This window comes from Capra hircus, chromosome 19 (genome assembly GCF_001704415.2).
Source record: "Capra hircus breed San Clemente chromosome 19, ASM170441v1, whole genome shotgun sequence".
NCBI classification, from domain to species: domain Eukaryota; kingdom Metazoa; phylum Chordata; class Mammalia; order Artiodactyla; family Bovidae; genus Capra; species Capra hircus.
The window spans coordinates 48,870,444-48,893,284 of NC_030826.1; the positions used below are offsets into that span (position 1 = coordinate 48,870,444).

Sequence of the window (22,841 nt, forward strand, 5' to 3'; positions counted from 1 at the left end):
AAACCTTGAATCATGCCAGACCTCAGAGCCAGCTGTCCCCAACCCATTCCCAAATCCAGTTAGGCACTGATGTTTCTCCCTCTTCCTAATTAATCCTCTCCTATTTCTTCTGCCAGTGCTTTAAATTTGGGGCTGCATTCTCTCTCATCTGACCTACTGCAAATCTCCTGTTTTCTCAACCAGTCCCTCCTGGCATGACGATCCTGCCTTTCTTTTCAGTCTCATCCTCCACCCTGTGTTCTCTGGAGCACCTATCACATCACACGGCTATGACAGTCTTTGTCTCCCCAGACTGACAACTCCTGGTACAAAATAGATGCTCGATAAATGTTTCTTGCATGATGAATTAATGCGCTATTGAGATCATCCTCTCCTTTCAATGCAAAATAAAGGTCATCTCAGGTTCCTGCTGGGAGGTTATGACGAAAGGATGGAGGAAGAGAATTGGTATTTACTAAACATCTATTAGCTGAAGGAACTGGGATAGGTGGCTTATGTCAAGCATTTGGTTCAGAACATTCATTGTCTTTCTTAAAACTGTTCCAAGGGAATAAGGAAAAGCCAAGTGCAAGAATCTTTAAAACATAAGAATTTACTGGACCTCTAGGGAATAAGGAACACCCAAGGGAACAGTCTTTAAACCAGAAGACTACACATCCTTGTCAGTTTAGAATAATGACTGGGAACAACGAGAGTAAATCTAGATCTGTTGAAAACGGCCACAGCTCCTCTATCTCTCAAGGCTGTTGCTGATTGTCCTTGAGACTCTTCAAGTTCATTACCCCACCTGTGCAGCAGGAAAAACCTGTTGAAGTCTCTGAATGTTTTGACTCAAGAATCGCTTTTTGACTTTGTCCAGTGTTACTCAACAGCTGTTATCGGTAGGGCAATGGCTTGGTATGAGAGAAAGCAAACAGCTGGAAATGTGCTTTATGGTGGACATTCCTTTTTGTATACTGAGTAACGATACGTGCACCCCATGGTGCAAACTTACAAAGTGGGTACTAGAAGGCTGTCTTCAGGGCAGCTAGAGAACAAATCCGGCATAAAAACATAACTCTCCAAAATCTATACCCAAAAGGAGTCACTAATTAATTTTTATCCTTAATTGAATGAGAGAATATTTTTCCCAATAGTAAGACTTTTTTTGAATAAAATGTTAGAAACTTTCGAAACAAGAAGCAATGGAATGATATGAACTCTTAGCCAAAACAGAATATTAAAGTTATCCTAGATATCACATGAAACTACTCTTTTTTTTTTTTCTTTTAAGAAAAGCAGTGTTTTCTATTTCAAACTGTTACAAAAAGTCTCAACAAAAGCACCATGTGTGCAACTGGTGTAGCTGGTTTAACATCATCTATTTCAAGGGACCCAGATGGTTCTAAGCAAATTTAGCTGGCTGCTGAAAACAAGGCTTCACCCATAGATCAAAATTAAGTTACTAGAAAAATCAATCTTTCCCATGTCCTTCATTGCTGAGGTCCTTCCCTAATACGTTTCATATTTCATTTCAATATTCCACTCTGGTTTTGACATGCCAAGCAAGGTGAAGTTGAGTTAATAACAAACTCAGACTCATGACAGATTTCTGATTTCCTCTGAACTTAGGTATACCTGAGTGATAATAAAAGAATTCAGCACCAAAAAGTCAATTATTTGGTTCCACTCCCGAGTATCTACCCCATAATGTGGCATTTAGTTGATGCTTTTCAACATCTACTTATTAATAATCTGATGGGCATAGCCAAAGAAGATTAAAATTACTCCATTTAATGGTCTGCATATTCCAAAGGTATTTATGACTGTCTCCTTAAAGGGCTGGAAATAAGATGAAAGATTTTCAGATGCAGCTCCATGAAGTTTTTATTTACTAAGTTTATGCCCCAAATGGCTATAAATGGACTTCAATAGGTATTAGTGGGGAAATGTGATTTAAATTTAACAGCTTAGTATTGTTCAGACAGAAGTACTATCAGTCTCAGAAGATCAAGTACAGAATTTGGTGGGCAACAGCTGACACACTGCTTGATTCAGATGCAGAGTCTGTGTACAAGCAGAGGAGCAGATGCAAGCAATGCTTCTGCTGCATCAAAAGGAAAAAACTGCTTTGAAATCATGTCCATTGGAAATCATTAACTTCTTTTCTATAAGGTCAGCTCCTATCATCATCTCCTTGCAACACTATTTTTTCCCCTAAAGACTAAAATGCTAGTGGAGATTTAGTTCTAGAAGGTGTTTATCTAGATAGATGACATCCAGGGGTTTTAGAGAGAAATCTATTTTGTAAAGATGATGGCTCTGAACCTAAAAGTGGGAAGATTCAAGTGCTCCTTTTTTGGATCTCTATCAAGTCCTTCCCATCATAAGGAAGCAGATTGGAGCCCTGGAAAAAGTTAACAAACAACCTTCCAGGCCTGGATGACTGAAGAGCTTATTTATTCAATGACTTTTCTTTGGCAGAATCTGGTACTGTGTTCACACTTTACATGCAAACACTCTTCATGGCTTAACTTCGCTAACCAGACATCTCAACATCCTGTGTAAGAGGAGGTCTCACGCTGAATTCATTGATTCTAAGAAACAACCAGTTATATTTCCAAAAAAGAAAACTGCTGCCGCTGATCATTGTATGATGCCGTTGACTATTACACGTTTCATTTAGAGTTGTTAAAACATAAACAATAATGGCCACCTCGGAGTTGATGAAATATGGAAATATCAGTTAGCAATAACACATTGAGTAGGACTGGGTGGACTAAAGCACTGTTTTGAGTGCTTTTGAAGATTAATACATTCAATCTTCACAAGTACCCAATGAGTAAGGACTATTTTTATATCCATTTACAGGGGCACGAAGAGCTGAGGAACATGCTGAACTAGCTGCTAAGTGGCTGGCCCAGGAATCAAACGCAACAAGTCTGACTCCAGTGCCTGCAGCCTTCATCTCTTCACCACTGTGCCTCTATCACCTGTTGGGGCCAAGATGTGCCCATCAGGATTCCTTTAGGTGAGTAAGAGCCAAGGAAGGATTGTTTCTGAAACCAGAACTCCCAGGCAGGAGGCCAATCGGTGGAGGGTCCTGAGCTCCAGCCAGTGATGGCCCCTCCAAAGTAAACTCAAAAGCTCCCAGAAACATGTGATTTCCCAACTTATGTCTGAGGATGCCCCATTCCTGGATGATGGGAAAGGAGTAAAACCTACAGGCTTTGGAAACGAGAACTTAGCACCTTCCTTCCAAAAGAACTCCCCTGATTAACCTCCCACTTGCAGATCTTGCACTTACAAGCATCTAACTCTTAAGTGGTCTCCACAAAGCATAACCGAAGTTAAAGAGAAGAAAGACTGTTAAGGTGTATTTGACATGCACCATCTCAATGAATTCTCCCAATCATCCACTGAATGGGCATTGTTCTCCATCTTACTGTCGGGAGGGAATTCAGAACAATGAAGTCCTATTATCATTGAACTCCCAAGTTCTGCTTTGGACCCTGTTTGGTCTGAGGCTGGTGAGTTCTCTGAATTTAGTACATCATCCTGCTAAATGGGCCTGGCCAGCTGCAAGCTTTGGGCAGGTTCCTAAGGTGTCCTCATTCAAATGGCTCCAAGATCCAAATGTTGGTCATCATCTGTTGTGAGCAATCCATTCTCTGAGGTACCAAAACTGGGCTCAACAAATGTCAACACAAAACTCTAGGTAAATAAATAGGAAAGCTGTGCCTTTTTTTTTTTTTTAAGTGAAGTACATGGTTTTCCCACAGTAATTAGGTATCTTATGAGGGGGAAGAAAAGCCAAACATTTAGGAAATAATTGCAAAGTGACGTGAACTGAGGATGGATTACAAAAAAGAGAAGAGGTTTGAGTCTCACAGAATAGAAGAGTTGGATGATATTCTATGATAAACCATAATGTAAAAGAATACGAAAAAGAATATACATGTATATGTATAACTGAATCAACTTGTACAGCAGAAATTAACACAACATTGTAAATGTATCCTGGGCTCTAACCCTTTGCAGGGTTGTGCACTTAGAAATCTAGTCTGAATCATGTCCATCTGCCTTTTCAAAACTTCACAACACAACCCAGAGTGTGAAATTACAAGAGAGAAACTAGGGTTTCTGCAATTCAAAAAGTCTCCTCTTTCTAAACATCTTTTGGGTGAATGGACTCAGCGTTGATGCTGACATGGTGACAATCTTTATGACTAGGCTATTTCACTAATGAAATCAGGATACTACCAAAAGAGAGAGAAAGGACTGAAAGCTTCTGCTTCATGACTACAAAAACACAACAACAACACAACTCATTGTGTAACTTTGAAGTAAGTTATTGGACATCTCATTGCAACATGTGAATAGTTTCTTAATTTTATAAGACTTTTTAGAAGAAGGAAAAACATACACATATAAATATCTTTTTTGGCTGAACCGTATGAGAGTTAGAGTATATTGCGTGGTACTTCATTCCTAAATATGTCAGCATGCATCTCCTAAAAACAAGGAGATTCTCCTACATATGTGCAATATAATGATCGCAGGCAGGAAATTTAATACTGACTCAATACTACACGGCACTAGTATCGAACGTATGGTCCAGACTAAAACGTCCCCAACTGTCCTATCTTTTCTGTGTCCTGCACAAGCCTACCTCTTTCCTTAATCCAGAATCTAAGCAAGGATTAGGTGTTAAATGTACTTGTCAAATTACTTTAGTCTCCTTTAATCTAGCACTGTCCCCCGGGTTTTTGTTTTGTTTTGGTCTTTGGTGACATTCTTCTGTGAAGAATTTTGGCTGGTTGCTTTGTGGAGTGTCCCTCGATTTGGATTTGTCTGATTGCTTTCTTTCCTGGTGGCTCAGACGGTAAAGCATCTGCCTGCAATGCAGGAGACCCGGGTTCGATCCCTGGGTCAGGAAGATCTCCTGGAGAAGGGAATGGCAACCCACTCCAGTACTCTTGCCTGGAAAATCCCATGGATGGAGGAGCCTGGTGGGCTACAGTCCATGGGGTCGCAGAGTCGCTGGACACGACTAAATGACTTCACTTTCTTTTCTCCTGATTGGATTCCAGTGAAATATTTTTGGACGGATGATCCATATCATGATTTGTGATGTTGCATCCTCAGTACGTCACAAAGGGAAGCACATGATGTCATCTGTAAAACTGTCTACTGCTTGTAATTAATACATAATCTCTGCAGTGACACTTTCAGGCGGTGTGAATTCCTGTTTCCCTAATACTGTTTCACACTCAATGGTTTGAGCATCCACTGATGACTCCTGCTTGAGTGAACTGTTACTCAGGTAGCCATGAAATGGTCATTTAGATCTTGCTTTTCCGGCTCTGCCCACTGGTTTCTTAACCATGGGATTCAGCCTTGTCCCTTTGATTATGCTGCTTTTGACCAGTTTGGCTAACTGTCTTTTGAAACCATTAGTACCGACGGGTCAGCACAGCCTGGCTGTTTTTAGATATACCACAGCACCAATGAGCCAGGCATAGACAGAAAGCAAATACTACTTTAAGCTATATCTGTTAATAATAATGATTATTACCAATTAGCTCTAGCTTTCCAGAATGTAGATAACCTGCATTGTGACTCTCCTCAACCTGAAAGCTAGTCCTCATGCTGGATAGACGCTCTTCTTATCCACTCCCCCACACCCCCACATCCAACCCTCAGATGGCAAACTGTACTACAAAGAGCAAAGACAACATCTTAAGGAATCAAATATGATCTGTTTTCCATTGTCCTCAAAATGATGCCATTAGACACAGACTGAGTAAGGACACTGAATTTCCATTTCATGGACCATCGTGGATAATAATCCTTTAAAACTGCAAATGGGGGTGTTTTGTGCAAATTTCTTAGCATTACCGACTGTTTATTAGAGGAAAATTGCAGATTTTGTAGGTGGCTGGTTGTAACAATCTTAAGGTTAAAAACAGAACAGTATATCAGACATGTCTAAAAATAAAGCAAATGCTTTTTTCTTTCTATAATCCTCAATTAGAAACCATTTAAAGAAAGGATAATCAGCTTGAGAGGCTTGTAAATATGGATTCTACAGTTCTCACTGGCACCCCTGCTTTACAAATTAATTTTAGTACATTTCAAAATGTGTAAATAAATTATTTTATTCTACATCTACCCATATTGCCCTCTTGATGTTCAAAATACTAATACCGCTAATGAAACGAGCTTAATGATGACTATAGCAATAACAAATCCTCAATAAATAGAGCTCTCCTTAGATGGTAAAATTCCCTCTTTGTTGGTTGTTGGTTGGTAACATCCAGTGGGAACTATTTGTGGTCAGGAGAACTCTTGGCCATGTCTCCAAGGCAATGCAAGTTGAGACAAGTGAAAATACTGAAATTTTTACTCAATTCATCCAAAGAAGGCACCTATCCAGAGGAAGAAGTTGACTAAAAGATATAATCTAACTCCCTAAAACCAAGCACAACTCAGTGATTGAAAGTGACTTGGTCTTAACCAAGGTGATAAGAAAATAATCAGAAGCTAGATTGAAAGCCATGGGAAGGTCCTTCTCAGGACCAGGGTGCTCTCCATCCTGGAGCAACCAGAACTTTCTTTTCCCTCTCATTCCTCTTCGTAGATAACCGCACTTATTTCCATCTCTGAACGATGACTTTACACCTCTCCCTGAATGCCAGAGTCATATACCCAACTCCTTACCTACCATCCGCTTGGAAGTCTCCCTGGCACCTCGAACTGACTGTGCCCTAAGGGGGCTCTCGACTTCTTGTTCCTCCTGCACTATTCCCCACTCCCCACTAGGGTCCATGGACAAGTCTAGAAAGCCTGCTGCTCCCTGCTAAGTTGCTTCAGTCATGTCCGACTCTTTGTACCTCTATGGACTATAGCCTGCTGGGCTCCTCTTTCCATGGGATTCTCCAGGCAAGAATTCTGGAGTCAGTTGCCATGTTCTCCTCCAGGGGATCTTCCTGACCCAGGGATCATCTGGATCCATCTCTTACATCTCCCACATTTGCAGGTGGGTTCTTTATCACTAGCACCACCGGGGAAGCCCAGAAATCCTGACGTCCAGGAAATCCTCACTTTGCTCCCATCTAATGCATCAATTGGAGAAGGCAATGGCACCCCATTCCAGTACTCTTGCCTGGAAAATTCCATGGGTGGAGGAGCTTGGTAGGCTGCAGTCCATGGGGTCGCTAAGAGTCAGATACGACTGAGAGACTTCACTTTCACTTTCATGCATTGGAGAAGGAAATGGCAACCCACTCCAGTGTTCTTGCCTGGAGAATCCCAGGGACGGGGGAGCCTGGTGGGCTGCCGTCTATGGGGTCGCACAGAGTCGGACACGACTGAAGTGACTTAGCAGTAATGCATCAATACCTAGTCAGTGTGTTTCCAAAACACACTGATCATTATCCGTTGCCCTCTCTCCAGATGAAGCCACCATCATCTGTGATCTGGATTCTTGCCCTTGCCCAGCTGGAATACCTGCTTCTATTCCTTCTGTCCTCTCATCACTCTTGACAGAGTGGCCAGAGCAAACACTGAAAAACATAAATCACCCAATGTAATGTGGTGTCCTAAACTGGACGCTGGGGGACTTCTCTTCCCAGTCCAGTAGCTGGGACTCTATGCTCTCAGTGAAGAGGGCCTGGGTTTGATCCCTGGTCAGGGAACTAGATCCCATATGCTGCAACTAAAGATCCCACATACCACAACAAAGATGGAAGATCCCTGTGTGCCACAACTAAGACCTGGCACACAAAAAAATGTTTTTTTTTAAGTGGTAAACTGAATGCTTCCCTGGTGGCTCAGAGGTTAAAGCATCTGCCTGCAATGCGGGAGACCCAGGTTCGATTCCTGGGTCAGGAAGATTCCCTGGAGAAGGAAATGGCAACCCACTCCAGTGTTCTTGTCTGGAGAATCCCATGGATGGGGGCTACAGTCCACGGGGTCGCAAAGAGTTGGACACGACTGAGTGACTTTACTTCATTTCACTTCAAACTGAATGCTGGAACAGAAAAAGGATTTTGGTCATCCTCATGTGGTTTGTTCTCTGTGAGTGCACATCCCTCCCTAGTTTTGGGTATTCAAATTTTCTCTTCTTTGAGGGATACCAATCATCTTAGATTTGGCTCCACCTTCACAGCCTCCTTTTAACTTGGCGATGTAGTCGCTAATCATGTCTGACTCTTGCAACCCCACAGACTGTAGCCTACCAGGCTCCTTTGTCCATGGGATTCTCCAGGCAAGAATACTGGAATGGGTTGCCATTTCCTTCTCAAGGGGATCTTCCCCACCCAGGAATTGAACCCTGGTCTCTTGCATTGTAGGCAGATTCTTTACTGATGAAGCTACAACAGACTCCCCTTTTAACTTAATCACCTCTTTAAAAGCCTTATCTTCAAACATAGCTATAGTCTCAGGTACTCCAACATATGAATTTTGGGGGATACAACTAAGCTTACAACAGTCCCCTTGCCTGGACAACCCTTCAGAGGGTCGGCTCCTTCCCAGCCTCAGGTCTCACCAGATTCGTCACCTCTTGTGAGAGGCCTTCCTGATCATAAGGCTTCTAGCTGAGCTCTCCTCCACCCTATTTACTGCCTTCTCAGCACTTCCCACAGCTGGAACTCCTTGTTTTCTTTCTTATTATGTGCTTTCCCCCATCCCATGAGTAGTGGGGACTTGCCTATCTGGTTGCTGCATCCTCACTGCCTCTTGCATTGCCTGGCACATAGTAGGTACTCAAACTTTGCTGACAAGAAATGGTTTATTGACAATTCAGACAAAAGGAGAGTCTCATTAGAAAATCACTCATAATGCAATTAACCCCAAGGTAGGACTGTAACTGAAGCAAAACGTAAAATTTGTATAGCACTTACAGTTTATTAGTGCTTCCAGGTTGTGAATTAACCTGGATGACTCCTCCACACTGTGATCCAGACATTATTTACTCTATTTTCTTTATAGAGAAGCCAAGACTCCATTGCTTAAGTCATAGAGCTGGAGATTCAATATGAAGCTTTTCATTTCACTAAGAACAACTCTGTGTTTTCCCACTATAACATAACCGAACTAGAAACTAAATAAATGATCAATATTTCTTCTAGGTAACTTCGAAGGAGAGTTCTGTGAAGAACAGAGCCTCGCTCTTCCAGGAACTAAACTGGACATTCTTTCCATCTGATCAGAGAAGTTTTGTTGCTGAGGAATAATGGCTAATGAGAAGAAATATGGTTCTCTCAGGGGCCTTCATTGTGTGTGGGGGGTTGGGGTGGTGGTTATAAATATGCTTTTTTGTAAACTTCTATGTTTTCAGGGGTATGAGGAAATGAAGAAATTTGGAGAACCGGATTTCCTAAGGGTTCACTTGGTTTAGTTTTAAATAGCACTTCATATTCCCTTTAAATCTGTAGTTCTCAGCCTTAATGGCTCTTAGGTTACCCTGAGGAAGTGCAACAAATCCCAGTGACTGGACCCCCATCCCAGACAAATGAGATCAGAATCCCGCGGAGGGCGATAGTGGCATCAGGGAATCTAAAACTTCCCAGGTGACCTTACTATGCAGGCAGGACTGAGAACCAGTGGCCTAGATCCTCAAGTGGGGCGGGGATGGCCTATCTTCTACCCTCCAAAGAGAATGAATCAGGTTTGACCAGAGGGTAGACCCTACAAGTCCTCACACTTGTGACTGGCAAACTCTGTACTCCTAGAGACTCAGTGTAGGAAGCACTGCCCTAGACCAGTCTGCACCCAGGACCAATTAAATCAGAATCCCAGGGTGGGCAGAAACCAGGCAGGAGCTCGGGTTAGAGTTCCTGAGTCCCACATGCAGCCGAGCCTGAGCACCACTGCTTTAAGTGGTGCCTGCTTTGTTTGGAGGAGGAAGTGAAGGCAGGCCTGCCCCCCCGCCCCCCGTTAACTGCAGTGAGTGACAGTAACCTGGCAGCAGCCGACACTTCGAACGATAAGCACCGACTCTCCCAGATCTAGATTTATGGCCTTGGACAAACAACAGAGCCTTACTTTGGCATGGTGCCGTCCTCCCAGCACTAATTAAGGCCTAAATAGTTCTCATCAGCATGTGCATAAAATAAATGGGCCTCAATTTAAGACAACTTCCCCATTGTGTCCTGGTTAATGTAATCACGGTTTATAGGTTTTCACAGTCATAAATATACTAGCTTTATTTTAACAAGGAGAAAATGTTTAAATCTAGATACACCGATTTCTATTTTTTTACATGCGGTATTGGGTCACATAAAAAGATGACATAGGTGGTGATTGATAAGAGGATAACAGCATGGACTCTATTCAATCAGTAATCAATATGATTATCAGTAGTGTTTTTCAATTTAATTATTGCTTCTTATCGTCATCCATTTCATTAAAGTTCTGGCAGGTAGGGAGAGAAACAGGATGCAGATAGCAGTATGAAGGATGGTAGCTGAAAGATAAGAGTATACACCCAGAAAATGCAAAGAAATGGCCTGAGTTTATTAAATAATTTGGCAAAGCAGTGAGACAAGAGAAACATCCACCACTGTACTGCTTTCTTTAGCAATTCTGCCTCCCACCAGAAACTCTATCCTCATCCCTGGACAGAAAAGAGCATGCCAGAACATGCCATCTGCTTAAGGCTCTAGTTTTGAACCCCTGGACAAAGCGATCTTTTAATAAAGTATTATTACATAAATACATATTCCTCATGTTCTGATTTGGAAACATTAACATGTGTGAATGAAAACCAATGAAGTCCTCCTTTTCTGCCTCCAGGGACCAAGCTTGAACCAGCTGGGTGACCAACAGCTGCTGCTGAATATGGAAATTAGAAGGCAGCAAACTGGCAAAGAAGTCTAATTGAGCTGGAGCTGGCTTGTTTGGTCCAATAGCTCAGAAGCGAGACCTGGGGATGTATGGATCAGAGCCAGGCCGAGGCCGGGCAAAAACACTTAGTGAACTTGGACTTGGGCAAGGTGGGTGCCATGACAGTGAGATACAGAGCTGGCTGCGTGGGCAGTCTCAGAGTCAGCAAGTTGGGGAGAAGGAGGCAACACAGAATACAATAGCTGGCATTTCTCCCAGAGGAAGCACACTGTGTTGACAAGGACTGCTCACAAGTGCTCTGGGGCTCACTGCTTTTCTTGCAGGCTGGCCTAAGTCTCAGAGAGAACTGGCCTTTGGCTTGGGTAGAGAATGCTGGCTCCAGGCATAGCTCCTGACTTTAGGATGGCTCACTCGGTATTTTAAATTCCTAAGAGAGTAGTGACAAAGCTAAATTCCTAGGAGAGTAGTAAAAAAAGACCTTAGCGCCTGCCAAAAATGGGACACAAGACAATAAATGATAACCATGTGATTTTTTTTTTTTTAGATTAGACTTGAGCAGAGGATAAACCAGAAGATTACACTGGTCCTACCAACCTATCAGGCTCATGGTGGGGCCACACATCCATTCCAAACCTCTACAAAGGAAGTGAGTTATAACTATCTGTGAAGACAGGAGAGCGCCATAGAGAAAAAGAGAAAGCAAGATAATCTGTCTAGAAAGACTAAAAGATGTTTTAACCCCTATTGCTTCCCTCAACCCCATGTTTTTTAGATTGTGCCAAGAAAAGCAATTAAGGCATGTTTGATCTCTATCATCCTTTTCTTGATGATCTACAGATACATCAAAATGGTCATACCCACTCCCATATGACTGGCAATTGTTTAAAGAAATACATTTAAGTAGGGAATGCAGGGTAGCTATTAAAAATTACTGGGAAGGATATTTTGTGACATGTTAAAAACAGGATGTTGTATGATTCAATTTTAGGGAAATTGGTTGAAAAGTAAATTCATTAATATTTTGCAGGATGAACCAAAATGCTAACAGGAGTCATCTCTGAAGCATGAGATTACTACTGGTTTTGCTTTACTTCTTTTTTTTTCCCCCCCAAAGTTTTAAGAATCATGTGTTAATTTTCCAATCAGAAAGAGTCATTACTTTACAAGAGTTCAAGTTACACTGTGCAACACTACTTTAGACCACAAGACTTTGCTGGAGTTGGCCCCAGTGAAAGTGAAAATCGCTTAGTTGTGTCTGACTCTTTGCGACCCCATGGACTATACATAGTCCATGGAATTCTCCAAGCTAGAATACTGGAGTGGGTAACCTTTTCCTTCTCCAGGGGAATCTTCCCAACTCAGGGATCAAACCCAGGTCTCCCGCATTGCAGGCGGATTCTTTACCAGCTGAGCCACAAGGGAAGCCCAAGAATACTGGAGTGGGTAGCCTATTCCTTCTCCAGGGGATCTTCCAGACCCAGGAATTGAACTGGGGTCTCCTACATTGCAGGTGGATTCTTTACCAGCTGAGCCATCAGGGAAGCCTGATTTCAGGCTATAGACAGGGAGATGGGACTGAACGTTTCCTCTGAAGTCACCCATCACCAAGGGATGCTACCCACTGAGGCTCCTGAACTCATGGGGGGACAAGCACCCTTGAGGGTAGCATTCTTTTCTTCTCTGGATAGTTTCAGGAACTCTGGAGGTGGCATTCACCTGGGACAGATCTATCAAGTGGTCAAATTTGGAGACCCAGGGGGTGCTGTTCTGATCTGAGTCTCTCTAACCAGGCAGGGGTTAAGAAACTTTTTTTCTGTAAAGGGCCAGGGAGTAAATACTCTAGGCTTTGTGAACCACATGAGTTCACAAAGTTCACTTAAAACCAATGAGTTTCAAGTACTCATTCTGCCACAAACGAATGAATGTAGCTGTGCTCCAAAATACTGAGTGGATTAACCAGTGTCCTCTTCCCCACACTGGTGTGAACTGTATCAGTAGTTGTCGGGTGACCCCTCCTGGGAACCACTCAAGCTCTGTTCCAGCAGACTCCACCTTGATTGGGACCATTTGAGTGCTGCACAGATGCACCCATGTCTTCTAGAAGAATCTGTTCCTGCCAAGGGGAGGAGCCTTCTGGAAGATGTTTCTAGAAGCTGTTAACACGATGAAACACAAAGTAGGCCTGGCCAAAGCTGTAAACTGACAATGTTTACGAGCCCTTTAGATATTTCTTTCTGGCACTTAGGCACCTCCAAAACCTCCTGCATCTTGTTTTGGATTTCCTTCGCTCAGTGAAGGCATCAAAGGGGTCACTTTGTCTGGAGAGTCTCTCTCGTTCATTTCGATTCAGCCTCAATTTTCATCATTCTCCACAAATGCAAAACATGTAATTGAGGCAGAAATAAACAGGTGAAGCCTTGCAGCTTCTAGATACAGAGTCTTCCCTCATGGGTCCTGACGGAACCCACAGCTCAAGGTCAGGGTGAGGTTGTTGTGGGTCAAATAATCCATTCATAAAGGGAAGGGAATTTAGAAATGCATTGCTCTGACAGAAAGAGGTGGGGTAAAAGCCAGGTCAGAAGTGAAGTTTAAGCAATACTAAGAAACAAAGTTCTTGACTGAAATTTAGTGACAGTCAGAATGCTTCATGGGGAAAACATCTTGCAGGAGGGTTACACTGATTTTTAAGGTGGGATTTGTGGGCAAGTACGAGTGTGTGTATGTGAACATATGCAGAGCCCAGAAAATATATACAGTATGCACATACGTATCTGCTCGTATTCATCCTTCTAAGTAAATGTCAATTGTCACGGAGAAAATGTGCGTTCAATCCCATGACCAGAAATCAAATTCTAAGCTCCGAGGTCCCCCTCATCCCTCTTGATCCCTGACAATAATCACTCCAGGTGACAGAGATTTCTGCAGAGAGGCCCAGGAAAGTACATTAAAATGAGAAGAAAAGCCAGAGGTTCTCTGAGGTCCCAGGCACAGATGGTGGGGCTGGCTCTGTCCATGAGGGGAGAACACAGTGCGGACTGGGGTGAGGGTCGGGTGGGGAGAGCAAGGGGGCTACTCACGCTGTCGTTGCTTCCTTTGTTGTCCTCATACTTGGTTTCTATATGAATGGAGAATTTCGGCAGAAAGGAGCACTATGGGAAAAGAGAAAGGTTTCATCAGCATACTAGTTTTTTCTCTCTTCACATCTTCAGCTTAGCCTCTGGATGCTCTCCTGGCCTTCTGGTTGTGACCACTGTCCATAACCAGAGATGTTAAGACATTAAGTCCATATCCAAATGTAAGCAAAGCTACCTTTGGTGACGTGTACACAATTTCACCCAGGAGTCAGGCCAGAGAAAATAACTAGGCAATGAGATAAGTTGGCTGGAGAAGGCAATGGCAACCCACTCCAGTACTCCTGCCTGGAAAATCCCATGGATGGAGGAGCCTGGTAGGCTGCAGTCCATGGGGTCACGAAGAGTCGGACTCGGCTGAGAGACTTCAGTTTCACTTTTCACTTTCGTGCACTGGAGAAGGAAAATGCAACCCACTCTAGTGTTCTTGCCTGGAGAATCCCAGGGACGGGGGAGCCTGGTGGGCTGCCATCTATGGGGTCGCACAGAGTCAGACATGAATAAAGTGACTTAGCAGCAGCAGCAAGAGAAGTTGGTGAAGAGGACATTTCCCAAAGGAGTATATTCTGTGAGTCCAACCACAGGCTTTATAGAAAACCAACCCCCTGAAACAGAGACAGTGCCAGTTCCAGGGTGCTTCCCTTTAGGGAGCAGCTACCATGGCTGGATACCTGGGGGCCAGCCTTAACCATTATATAAGTATTCATAATAAGCTGGAGGTGGTAGAGTAGAGCTTTACGGTTATAAATTATTGAAGTCAGACAGACCTGGCTTTTAGTTTGGGGTTTATCACTTGATAGCCATGTGACTTTGGACAAGTCATTGAACTTATCTGAACCCCAGCAATATTGAAACAGAGACAGCAATGATTACTTAACAGTGACATTGTGAGGGTTAAATGAAACCATGTGCGTAAAACATATCAGTGCTGGGTGTCGAGCAAACATTTAACAAATCAGTATAAGGCTGTATGTGAACTTGACATGAAAGACAGCCTCTTTCTGCTGGCACGGGGGAGAAAAACCCCAAAGGCACATCACCCTGACACCTTCATCTCACTGAGCCCGTTCCATGTATTCAGTAGATGAAGGGTTAGCACAGCTTGAGAAGAAGATTTTGATGGAGGTCGATGTGGCCTTCCTCCTGCTTGCACTGGCCCTGAGCTAGGCATTAACCTTCCTGACCTCCAGAGATAGGATCGCAGACTACAGGCTAAAAGGACCCAGCAACTCCACTGGGAGCTGCAGGTACTGGAGGAGTGAGGCTTGGGTCCACATGCTCCCAGTTCCAAGAAGTTGCCTTTTTAATTTATCCAAAGTACATAGACCTGGCCCTGGTCTCAGTGCTTCCAAGTTCTAATTCACTTATTCCTTCTAACTATCCCATGAAACAGGAACTATTATCATTATCCTTTTTTAAAAAACTTGGAATATAATTGCTTTACAATGTTGTTTGGGTTTCTGCTGTGCAACAATGCAAGTCAGCCATAATTATATGTATATCCCCTCCTTCCTGAACCTCCTTCACCCCTCCCATCCCACTCCTCTAGGCCATCATCGCAGAGCACCAAGCTGAGCTCCCTGTACCGTGCAGTAGCTTCCTGCTAGCTCTCATTTTTACATATGGTAGGATACATATGTTAATGCGACTCTCTCAATTCAATCTCCCAGCTATGTCCACAAGTCTGTTCTCCATGTTTGCACCTCTATTCCTGCCCTGCAAACAGGTTCATCAATGCCATTTTACTAGATTTCATATATATGTTTTAATATATATTTGTTTTTCTCTAACTTCCTTCACTCTGTATTGACAGGCTCAACTTTCATCCACCTCACTACAACTGACTTAACTCCATTCTTTTTATGGCTGAGTAATAGTCCATTGTATACACGTACCACCTCTTCTTTATCCATTCGTCTGTCAACGGACATCTAGGTTGCTTCCATGTCCTGGCTACTGGTTAAGTACATGGCCCACGACCACACAGCTAGTAAAAAGTAAAGTCGTGCTTGAAAGTCTGGTGGCCTGATCAGTGTCCATGCTCTTGATGAAGACCCCACTGGTTTTCAGCATGAGATTGCTGAACCTGTAGCAGCAGTACCCTGGAACTTCTAAGAAAGGCAAATTTCTGGGCACAGTGCCAGACCCACTGAATCAGAAACTCAGCGGATGGGGCTCACGCATTTTTCTTTGTCAAGCCTTGCAGCATGCTAATGCAGGTGTAAGCTGGGAAACCACACCACTATACCATGTATGGGAAGGAAAGAGAGAATACGCATTATCTAAAATCCCGTGGTCCACCATACACACCCTTGCCCCACTTGGTCATCTCATGGTGGCCGTGATCCCCTTTCAGCTCCACTGAGATCCCCCAAGTGGCGTCTGTGCAAGAAAGCAGAGGCCTTCGATGTACCATTGATAATTCTCCTGACATCACACGTCTGTGTGCATTCAGCCTTCATCTGTCTTAATCCGAGTGAAACAAACAAGCTGAACCGTGACTAAGGAAACATGGTAACAATCAATCCCAGTAATTGCCTTTATGGAGAATGAAGCCCTGCGATCATTCATTAACACCTTCTCTGCTGTCTCCTCTCAAACCTCTCACTGCACAACTGCTGCCCTCACACCCAGACCCAGGGCGTTCCAAGGAGGGGCCGCCTGTCATGAATCAAGAGCCCCACCACAGAGCTCTCAATAGCCTTGTGAACTTGAGAACATGAACCTGCAAAGACTTTTCAAAATAACAAGCTTTAGGTGAACTGATTTGTCCTTTTTTAACCCATAATTTGGCTTCTCTGGTGGCTCAGCCAGGGAAAGAATCCGCCTGCAACACAGGCGACATGGGTTTGATCCCTGGGTCAGGAAGATTTCCTGGAGGAGGGCATGGCAACTCACTCTAGTATTCTTGCCTGGAGAATCCCACAGGCAGAAGAGCCTGGCAGGCCACAGTCCAAAGGGTCCCAAAGAGTTGGACATGACTGAAGTGACTTAGCACGCATGCAACCCATAATTCATGAGGCTCAATCCAACGTGTGCACAGTACCAAGTAGCAAAAGAACGGAGCAGTCCAGGGTGGGGAGGTGGGTCTAGGTGAGTCAGAGTGGAACCTGTCAAGAGTTTTTAATCAGCTCAATCTCTAAACCACTTAACTAAGGTCAAACAAGTGAATTTCAGCATTTGGATATTAAATCCAAAATACGAAATGCAAACTCTTATGCAAATTAACAGATGTTGTTATTTCTGAGTCAGGGACTTAGGTTATTTTCATGTCAGAATGGCAATCCTGCAAGAGGCTTGAAGGGTACTTGGTTTTGGCAAGGCAATGGGAAGACACGGACAGGCCAGCCCCAGGCTGCTCAGCTCTATCTCTTTCAGCAGTGGTTTGGGACTGATAATCCCCTTAGGATATCAATGGATGATTCTCAGAGCCCTGCAGTATACATTGCTTCATGTTAAAATCTGAAGTGTCTCTGGCTTGGGGCATTTTTGACACCATCACTAAAATCTTTCCAACTAGATGTCCATCTTGAGATCAACTCCTGCTTCTCCCAAGTAAGTTAGCTTCCCTAAAAATCCAGTCCTCTAATCCTCAGTCAGTCAGTTCAGTCACTCAGTCATGTCCGACTCTTTGTGACCCCATGGACTGTAGCATGCCAGGCTTCCCTGTCCATCACCAAATCCCAGAGCTTGCTCAAACTCATGTCCATTGAGTCAGTGATACCATCCAATCATCTCATCCTCTGTCATCCCATTCTCCTCCTGCCTTCAATCTTGCCCAGCATCAGGGTCTTTTCCAATCAGTCAGTTCTTTGCATCAGGTAGCCAAAGAACTGGAGTTTCAGCTTTAGCATCAGTCCTTCCAATGACTATCAAGGGTTGATTTCCTTTAGGATAGACTGGTTGGATCTCCTTGCAGTCCAAGGGACTCTCAAGAGTCTTCTCCAACACCATAGTTCAAAAGCGTCAATTCTTCGGCGCTCAGCTTTCTTTATAGTCCAACTCTCACATCCACACATGACTACTGGAAAAACCATAGCTCTGACTAGACAGACCTTTGTCAGCAAAGTAATGTCTCTGCTTTTTAATTCACTGTCTAGGTTGGTCACAGCTTTTCTTCCAAGGAGCAAGTGTCTTTAAATTTCATGGCTGCAGTCCCCATCCACAGTGATTTTGGAGCCCCCCCCCAAAATAAGTCTCTCATTGTTTCCATTGTTTCCCCATCTATTTGCCATGAAGTGATGGGACCAGATGCCATGATCTTAGTTTTTTGAATATTGAGTTTTAAGCCAATTTTTTCCAGAGGTTCTTTAGTTCTTCTTCGCTTTCTGCCATAAGAGTGGTGTCATCTGCTTATCTGAGGTTATTGATATTTCTCCCGGCAATCTTGATTCCAGCTTGTGCTTCATCCAGCCTGGCATTTCGCATGATGTGCTCTGCATAGAAGTTAAATAAGCAGGGTGACAATATACAGCCTTGACATACTCCTTCCCCGATTTGGAACCAGTCTGTTGTTCCTTTAATCCTAATCGAGTTTAAACTGTTGAGTAAGGCTTTCTTTCCTTTCTCCCTAGCTGGCTCCCTATTGTATGTCACCACCCCGTAGGCCTCCCTAAACTGTTGTGTGTGTGTGTGTGTGTGTGTGTGTGTGTGTGTGTGTGTGTGTGTGAAGTTGCTTCAGTCATGTCTGACTCTCTGCGACCCCATGCACTATAACACTTCAGGCTCTTCTGTCCACAGGATTCTCCAGGCAAGAATACTGGATTGCCATTTCCTCCTCCAAGGGATCTTCCTGACCCAGGGAACGAATTCATGTTTATGTCTCCTGCGCTGGCAGGCGGGTTCTTTACCACCAGTGCCACCTGAGAAGCCCACACTGTTTTATACGACTAAGCTATTCCTCCAGCGACAGCAGCTCTCTTCCCTCCTCTGGTCCTTCAATGAAAGTGGTCCCTCAGGTTCCGCCCTCCACCCTATTTACTTGCTCCAATTGAGCTCATCTGTTTCTGACTTCCATGATTTATTTTTATGAATCCTCCCAAACTGACATGTCTCACCCGCCTGCCCTTCTCACAGGTCCAGATGCCCACTGGCTGTCCCCAACAAGGGTCCTCTAGGCACATCAAACTGGAAACATCCATACTGAATCTGAATGTTCTGCACTGTATGAGTTTCCCAGAGCTGTCAAATTACCTCGAATCTGGCAGCTTAAAACAACAGAAATGTATCTTCTCATGATCCTAGAGCCCCTAAGCCTGAAATCAAGATGTTGGCAATGTCGTGCTCCCTCTGAAGGCTCTAGGCTTCCAGTGGCCTAGCTTCTCCCACCTCTCCCAGCTTCCAGTGGCCCCAGGGGCTCCTTGGTCTGTGGCTGCAACTCCCATCTCTGCCTCTGTCTCCACATCACCTTCTTCCCTCCATATGTCCCTCTGTCCTCTTCTTATAAGACAACAGTTACTGGATTTATCCCACCTTAAATCTAGTGTGATTTCATCTCTCATCTCAAGGTGCTTAACTAATAACACCTGCAAAGACCCTACTTCCAAATAAGGTCACACTTGAGGTTTTGGTGGACATGAATATTGAGGGGGATGTTATTCCACCTACTATTTGATACACTCACCCATCACAAACAGTGAACTGCTGGGTCCTGCTGACTCAGTTTCTCTCCTTAAGGGGAAGACCTGGAGTCTTCTGCTTCTGACCTGAATCTTCTTTTCTGGCTTTGCCTGGTATTTATCCCATAGCCAGTCACAGAAGATCACTTCCCATTTCATTAAACACTTCTGGCTGCCATGTTTTTTGCCCACAATGCCCTTAGCTTGATATTTCTTTCCTAAATCTTATCATTTCAAACACCACTTCAGAATGATTATCTGGTATATACAGGTAGCATCCTGTTTGTATTTTTGTCACAGCATTTAATTTATCTCCTTTTCCATCATCACATTGAGCTGTCTGTTTGTCCGGCTCACCAACCAGAAGACAAGCGCCAATGCTATTCCAGTAGAAGGATCCCTCGCCTACAACCCGCTGCCATTAGGAATGGTGTGAGTCCCTGTCTCCCCAGTTATTCAGGCATCAAAGCATCTATTTTTACCTCCAGGTTGCCTGAGTCTGCTTTCTATGACAAAGGGCTTTGCTCCAGCTGGGAAGATACCACTTAACCTAGTCATTCTCAAATATCTAGGGGGTGGAAAGGGAGCACCCCATCTTCCAACCATGGACTTTCTCAAAATACATGCTATCCCCTAGGGATTTGGACACATTTCCTAGAGAGGGGGATTCCATATCACCGAGGGAACTGTCAGAAGTGTGGGAGTGGAAAAAAAGTTGAGAATCCTGACATAACCAAACTTGCATGATGCAAGAAGAGAGATTATCAGGAGTGTCACTCATTGGCTAAAACTGTCTCAGGGATTCAGAATACTCCTATGTTCTCCATGTCACGTGGTTGGCCCAGAGCAACATGGTGGTTGTTCAGTTGCTAAGTCGTGTCTGACTCTGTGACTCCATGGACTACATGTAGCACGCCAGGCTTCCCTGTCCTTCACTATCTTCCAGAGTTTGCTCAGATTCATGTCCAGTGAGTTGGTGATGCTATGGAACCATCTCATCCTCTGTCACCCGATTCTCCTTTCGCCTTCAATCTTTCCTAGCATCGTGGAGGAAAGACTAAAATACTCATGGTAGACAGAGTTCTAAGATGGTCTCCAAGATTCCCAGCCCCTGGTATAATCCCTGGTATAACTGCCCATCTTGTATAATCCCTCCCCTTAAGTGTAGATGAGACCTATGAAGAGAGACTTCCCTGGTGGCTCAGACAGTAAAGAATCTGCCTCCAACAGGGGAGATCTGGGTTTGACCCTTGGTCAGGAAGATCCCCTGGAGAAGGGAATGGCAACCCACTCCAGTATTCTTGCCTGGAGAATTCCATGGATGGGGTAGCCTGGCTGATTACAGTCCATTGGATCCCAAAGAGTTGGACATGACTGAGTGACTAACACTTTCACTACTCTTCTGAATAGATTACCATGGGGATCAGATAGTGTGGAGTGGAAGTCGCTCAGTTGTGTCTGTCTCTTTGAGACCCCCTGGACTATAGAGTCCTTGGAATTCTCCGGGCCAGAATACTGGAGTGGGTAGCCATTCCCTTCTCCATGGGATTTTCCCAACCCAGGGATCGAACCCAGGTCTCCCACAATGCAGGCAGATTCTTTACCAGCCGAGCCATCAGGGAAGACCCTGGGGATCAGATAATGTTACATTATATAAGACTTCATTTCAGAAGCAGATTTTTTCTTTTATTCTTTTTTGCTATTCTGGGTCTTCATTGCTGTGCATGGTTTTCCCTAGCTGAGGCGAGTGGGGGTTCCTCTTCATTGTGGTGTGTGGTCTCATCTTGTGGAGCACAGGCTGTAGGGCAGTCAAGCTTCAGCAGTTGCAGCTCGCAGGCTTAGTTGCTCCATAGCATGTGGAATCTTCTTGGACCAGGCATCGAACCCACATCCTCCGCGTTGGCAGGTGGACTCTTATCCACTGTACCACCAGGGAAGTCCAAAGCAGGTTGGTTTTGAGGAAGTAAGCTGCTATGTCCTAGAGTGCCATGTGGCTAGAACCTGAGGGAAGTGTCTAAAGCCAAGAGTGACGCCTGGAGGCCAGTCAACTAGAAAACCAGACTTCAGTCCTACAACCACGAGAAATGGAATTCCGCCGAAAACCAGTAAGCTTGGAAGAGGACCTTGAGAGTCAGATGACATTGCAGCTATGGCTGAGATTTTGATTTCGGCCTGATGAGACTCTGAACCAAGGACTCGGCTAACCTGAGCCCCACCAGCTGAGAAAATAAATTTGTGAAGTTTTAAGTCACCACATTTGTGGGGCATTTATTATACAGCAATAGAAAACCAATATAACACCCAACCTCAAGAATACAACCACTGCTTCCCTTCCAAATCACTCATTTGGCTCTCATCTGAGTAAAGCATCAATGACTTTGAGATTTGAACATATCTAGGAAAATGGGATGGGGAATTTGTACTCTCTCTAACTTAGTTCCATCTGTAATGTCATCCCCTCTGTCAATGGCCACTGCTAACTGCCCAGGGTGATAGCTACTAGAAACTGATGCCATGAAACTTGCCACTGATTGTTGTCCAGAGGCAGCAGTGTGCACCTAGCCCACAGGGAGCAAGTGCGGTTGCTCAGTAGAAAGAATACAGGTTTGGGAGTGAAACAACCTTTAATTCAAACTCCGGCTTCTTTCCACACAAACTGAGACCTTGGGCGAATTCCTTAATCACTCTGAGCTTAAGTTTTCTCATCTGTAAAACGGATACGATACCAATCTCTTAGCTGTGGAGTGAGATAAGAAATGTCCAAGGCCAGGCCAAGGTCTGGCTGAACAAATACTAGAGAAACATTGGTATGCCTCATTGTACTCCTCTGCACAAAATCCCACAGCCCAGATGGGGACTAAACAGAGACTGCATGTGTGCAGGGAGACCCCTCCACTGTGTGTGTGTGAGGATGCCTTGGGAGGCTGTGAATTTGCTGAAGCGGCAGCAACAGAACACCTGCCTTCCTGTGACATGGATGGCAGCTAAGCCATGGAGCAGGCTTGAGTCCTTCCAGCCTTGCTCTGACCCCCAACTTGTTGTATTTTGAGGACACGTCATCACATCTTCCAGGTCCATCCTCTACTGTCTTCCTTTTCCTAAAGCAGTTCCTCTTTCTGCACAGGGGCCCTTTCCTTCACCTATCTCAGATTTCCTTGACCCCTTTGCCAATTTCACACAGGGAAACAAGAATATAACCAGACCTTCCACAAGTTTTCTTCTTTCCTAGATCTAAAGGTTTTGTGCCTGCTGGTTCACT

At 44.2% G+C, this 22,841-nt stretch overlaps 1 protein-coding gene across 6 annotated transcripts in view; it reads right to left on the bottom strand.

Annotated features, from left to right (window-relative positions):
• The window catches only part of PITPNC1 (phosphatidylinositol transfer protein, cytoplasmic 1), a 261,543-nt gene that overhangs the window by 75,472 nt on the left and 163,230 nt on the right, over positions 1-22,841 (bottom strand). For all 6 annotated transcript variants that reach the window (XM_018065383.1, XM_018065380.1, XM_018065382.1 and 3 more), the window contains one exon: positions 13,911-13,982. In XM_018065383.1, the coding sequence (XP_017920872.1) occupies positions 13,911-13,982 (72 nt within the window). The remainder of the gene's footprint in view (positions 1-13,910; positions 13,983-22,841) is intronic.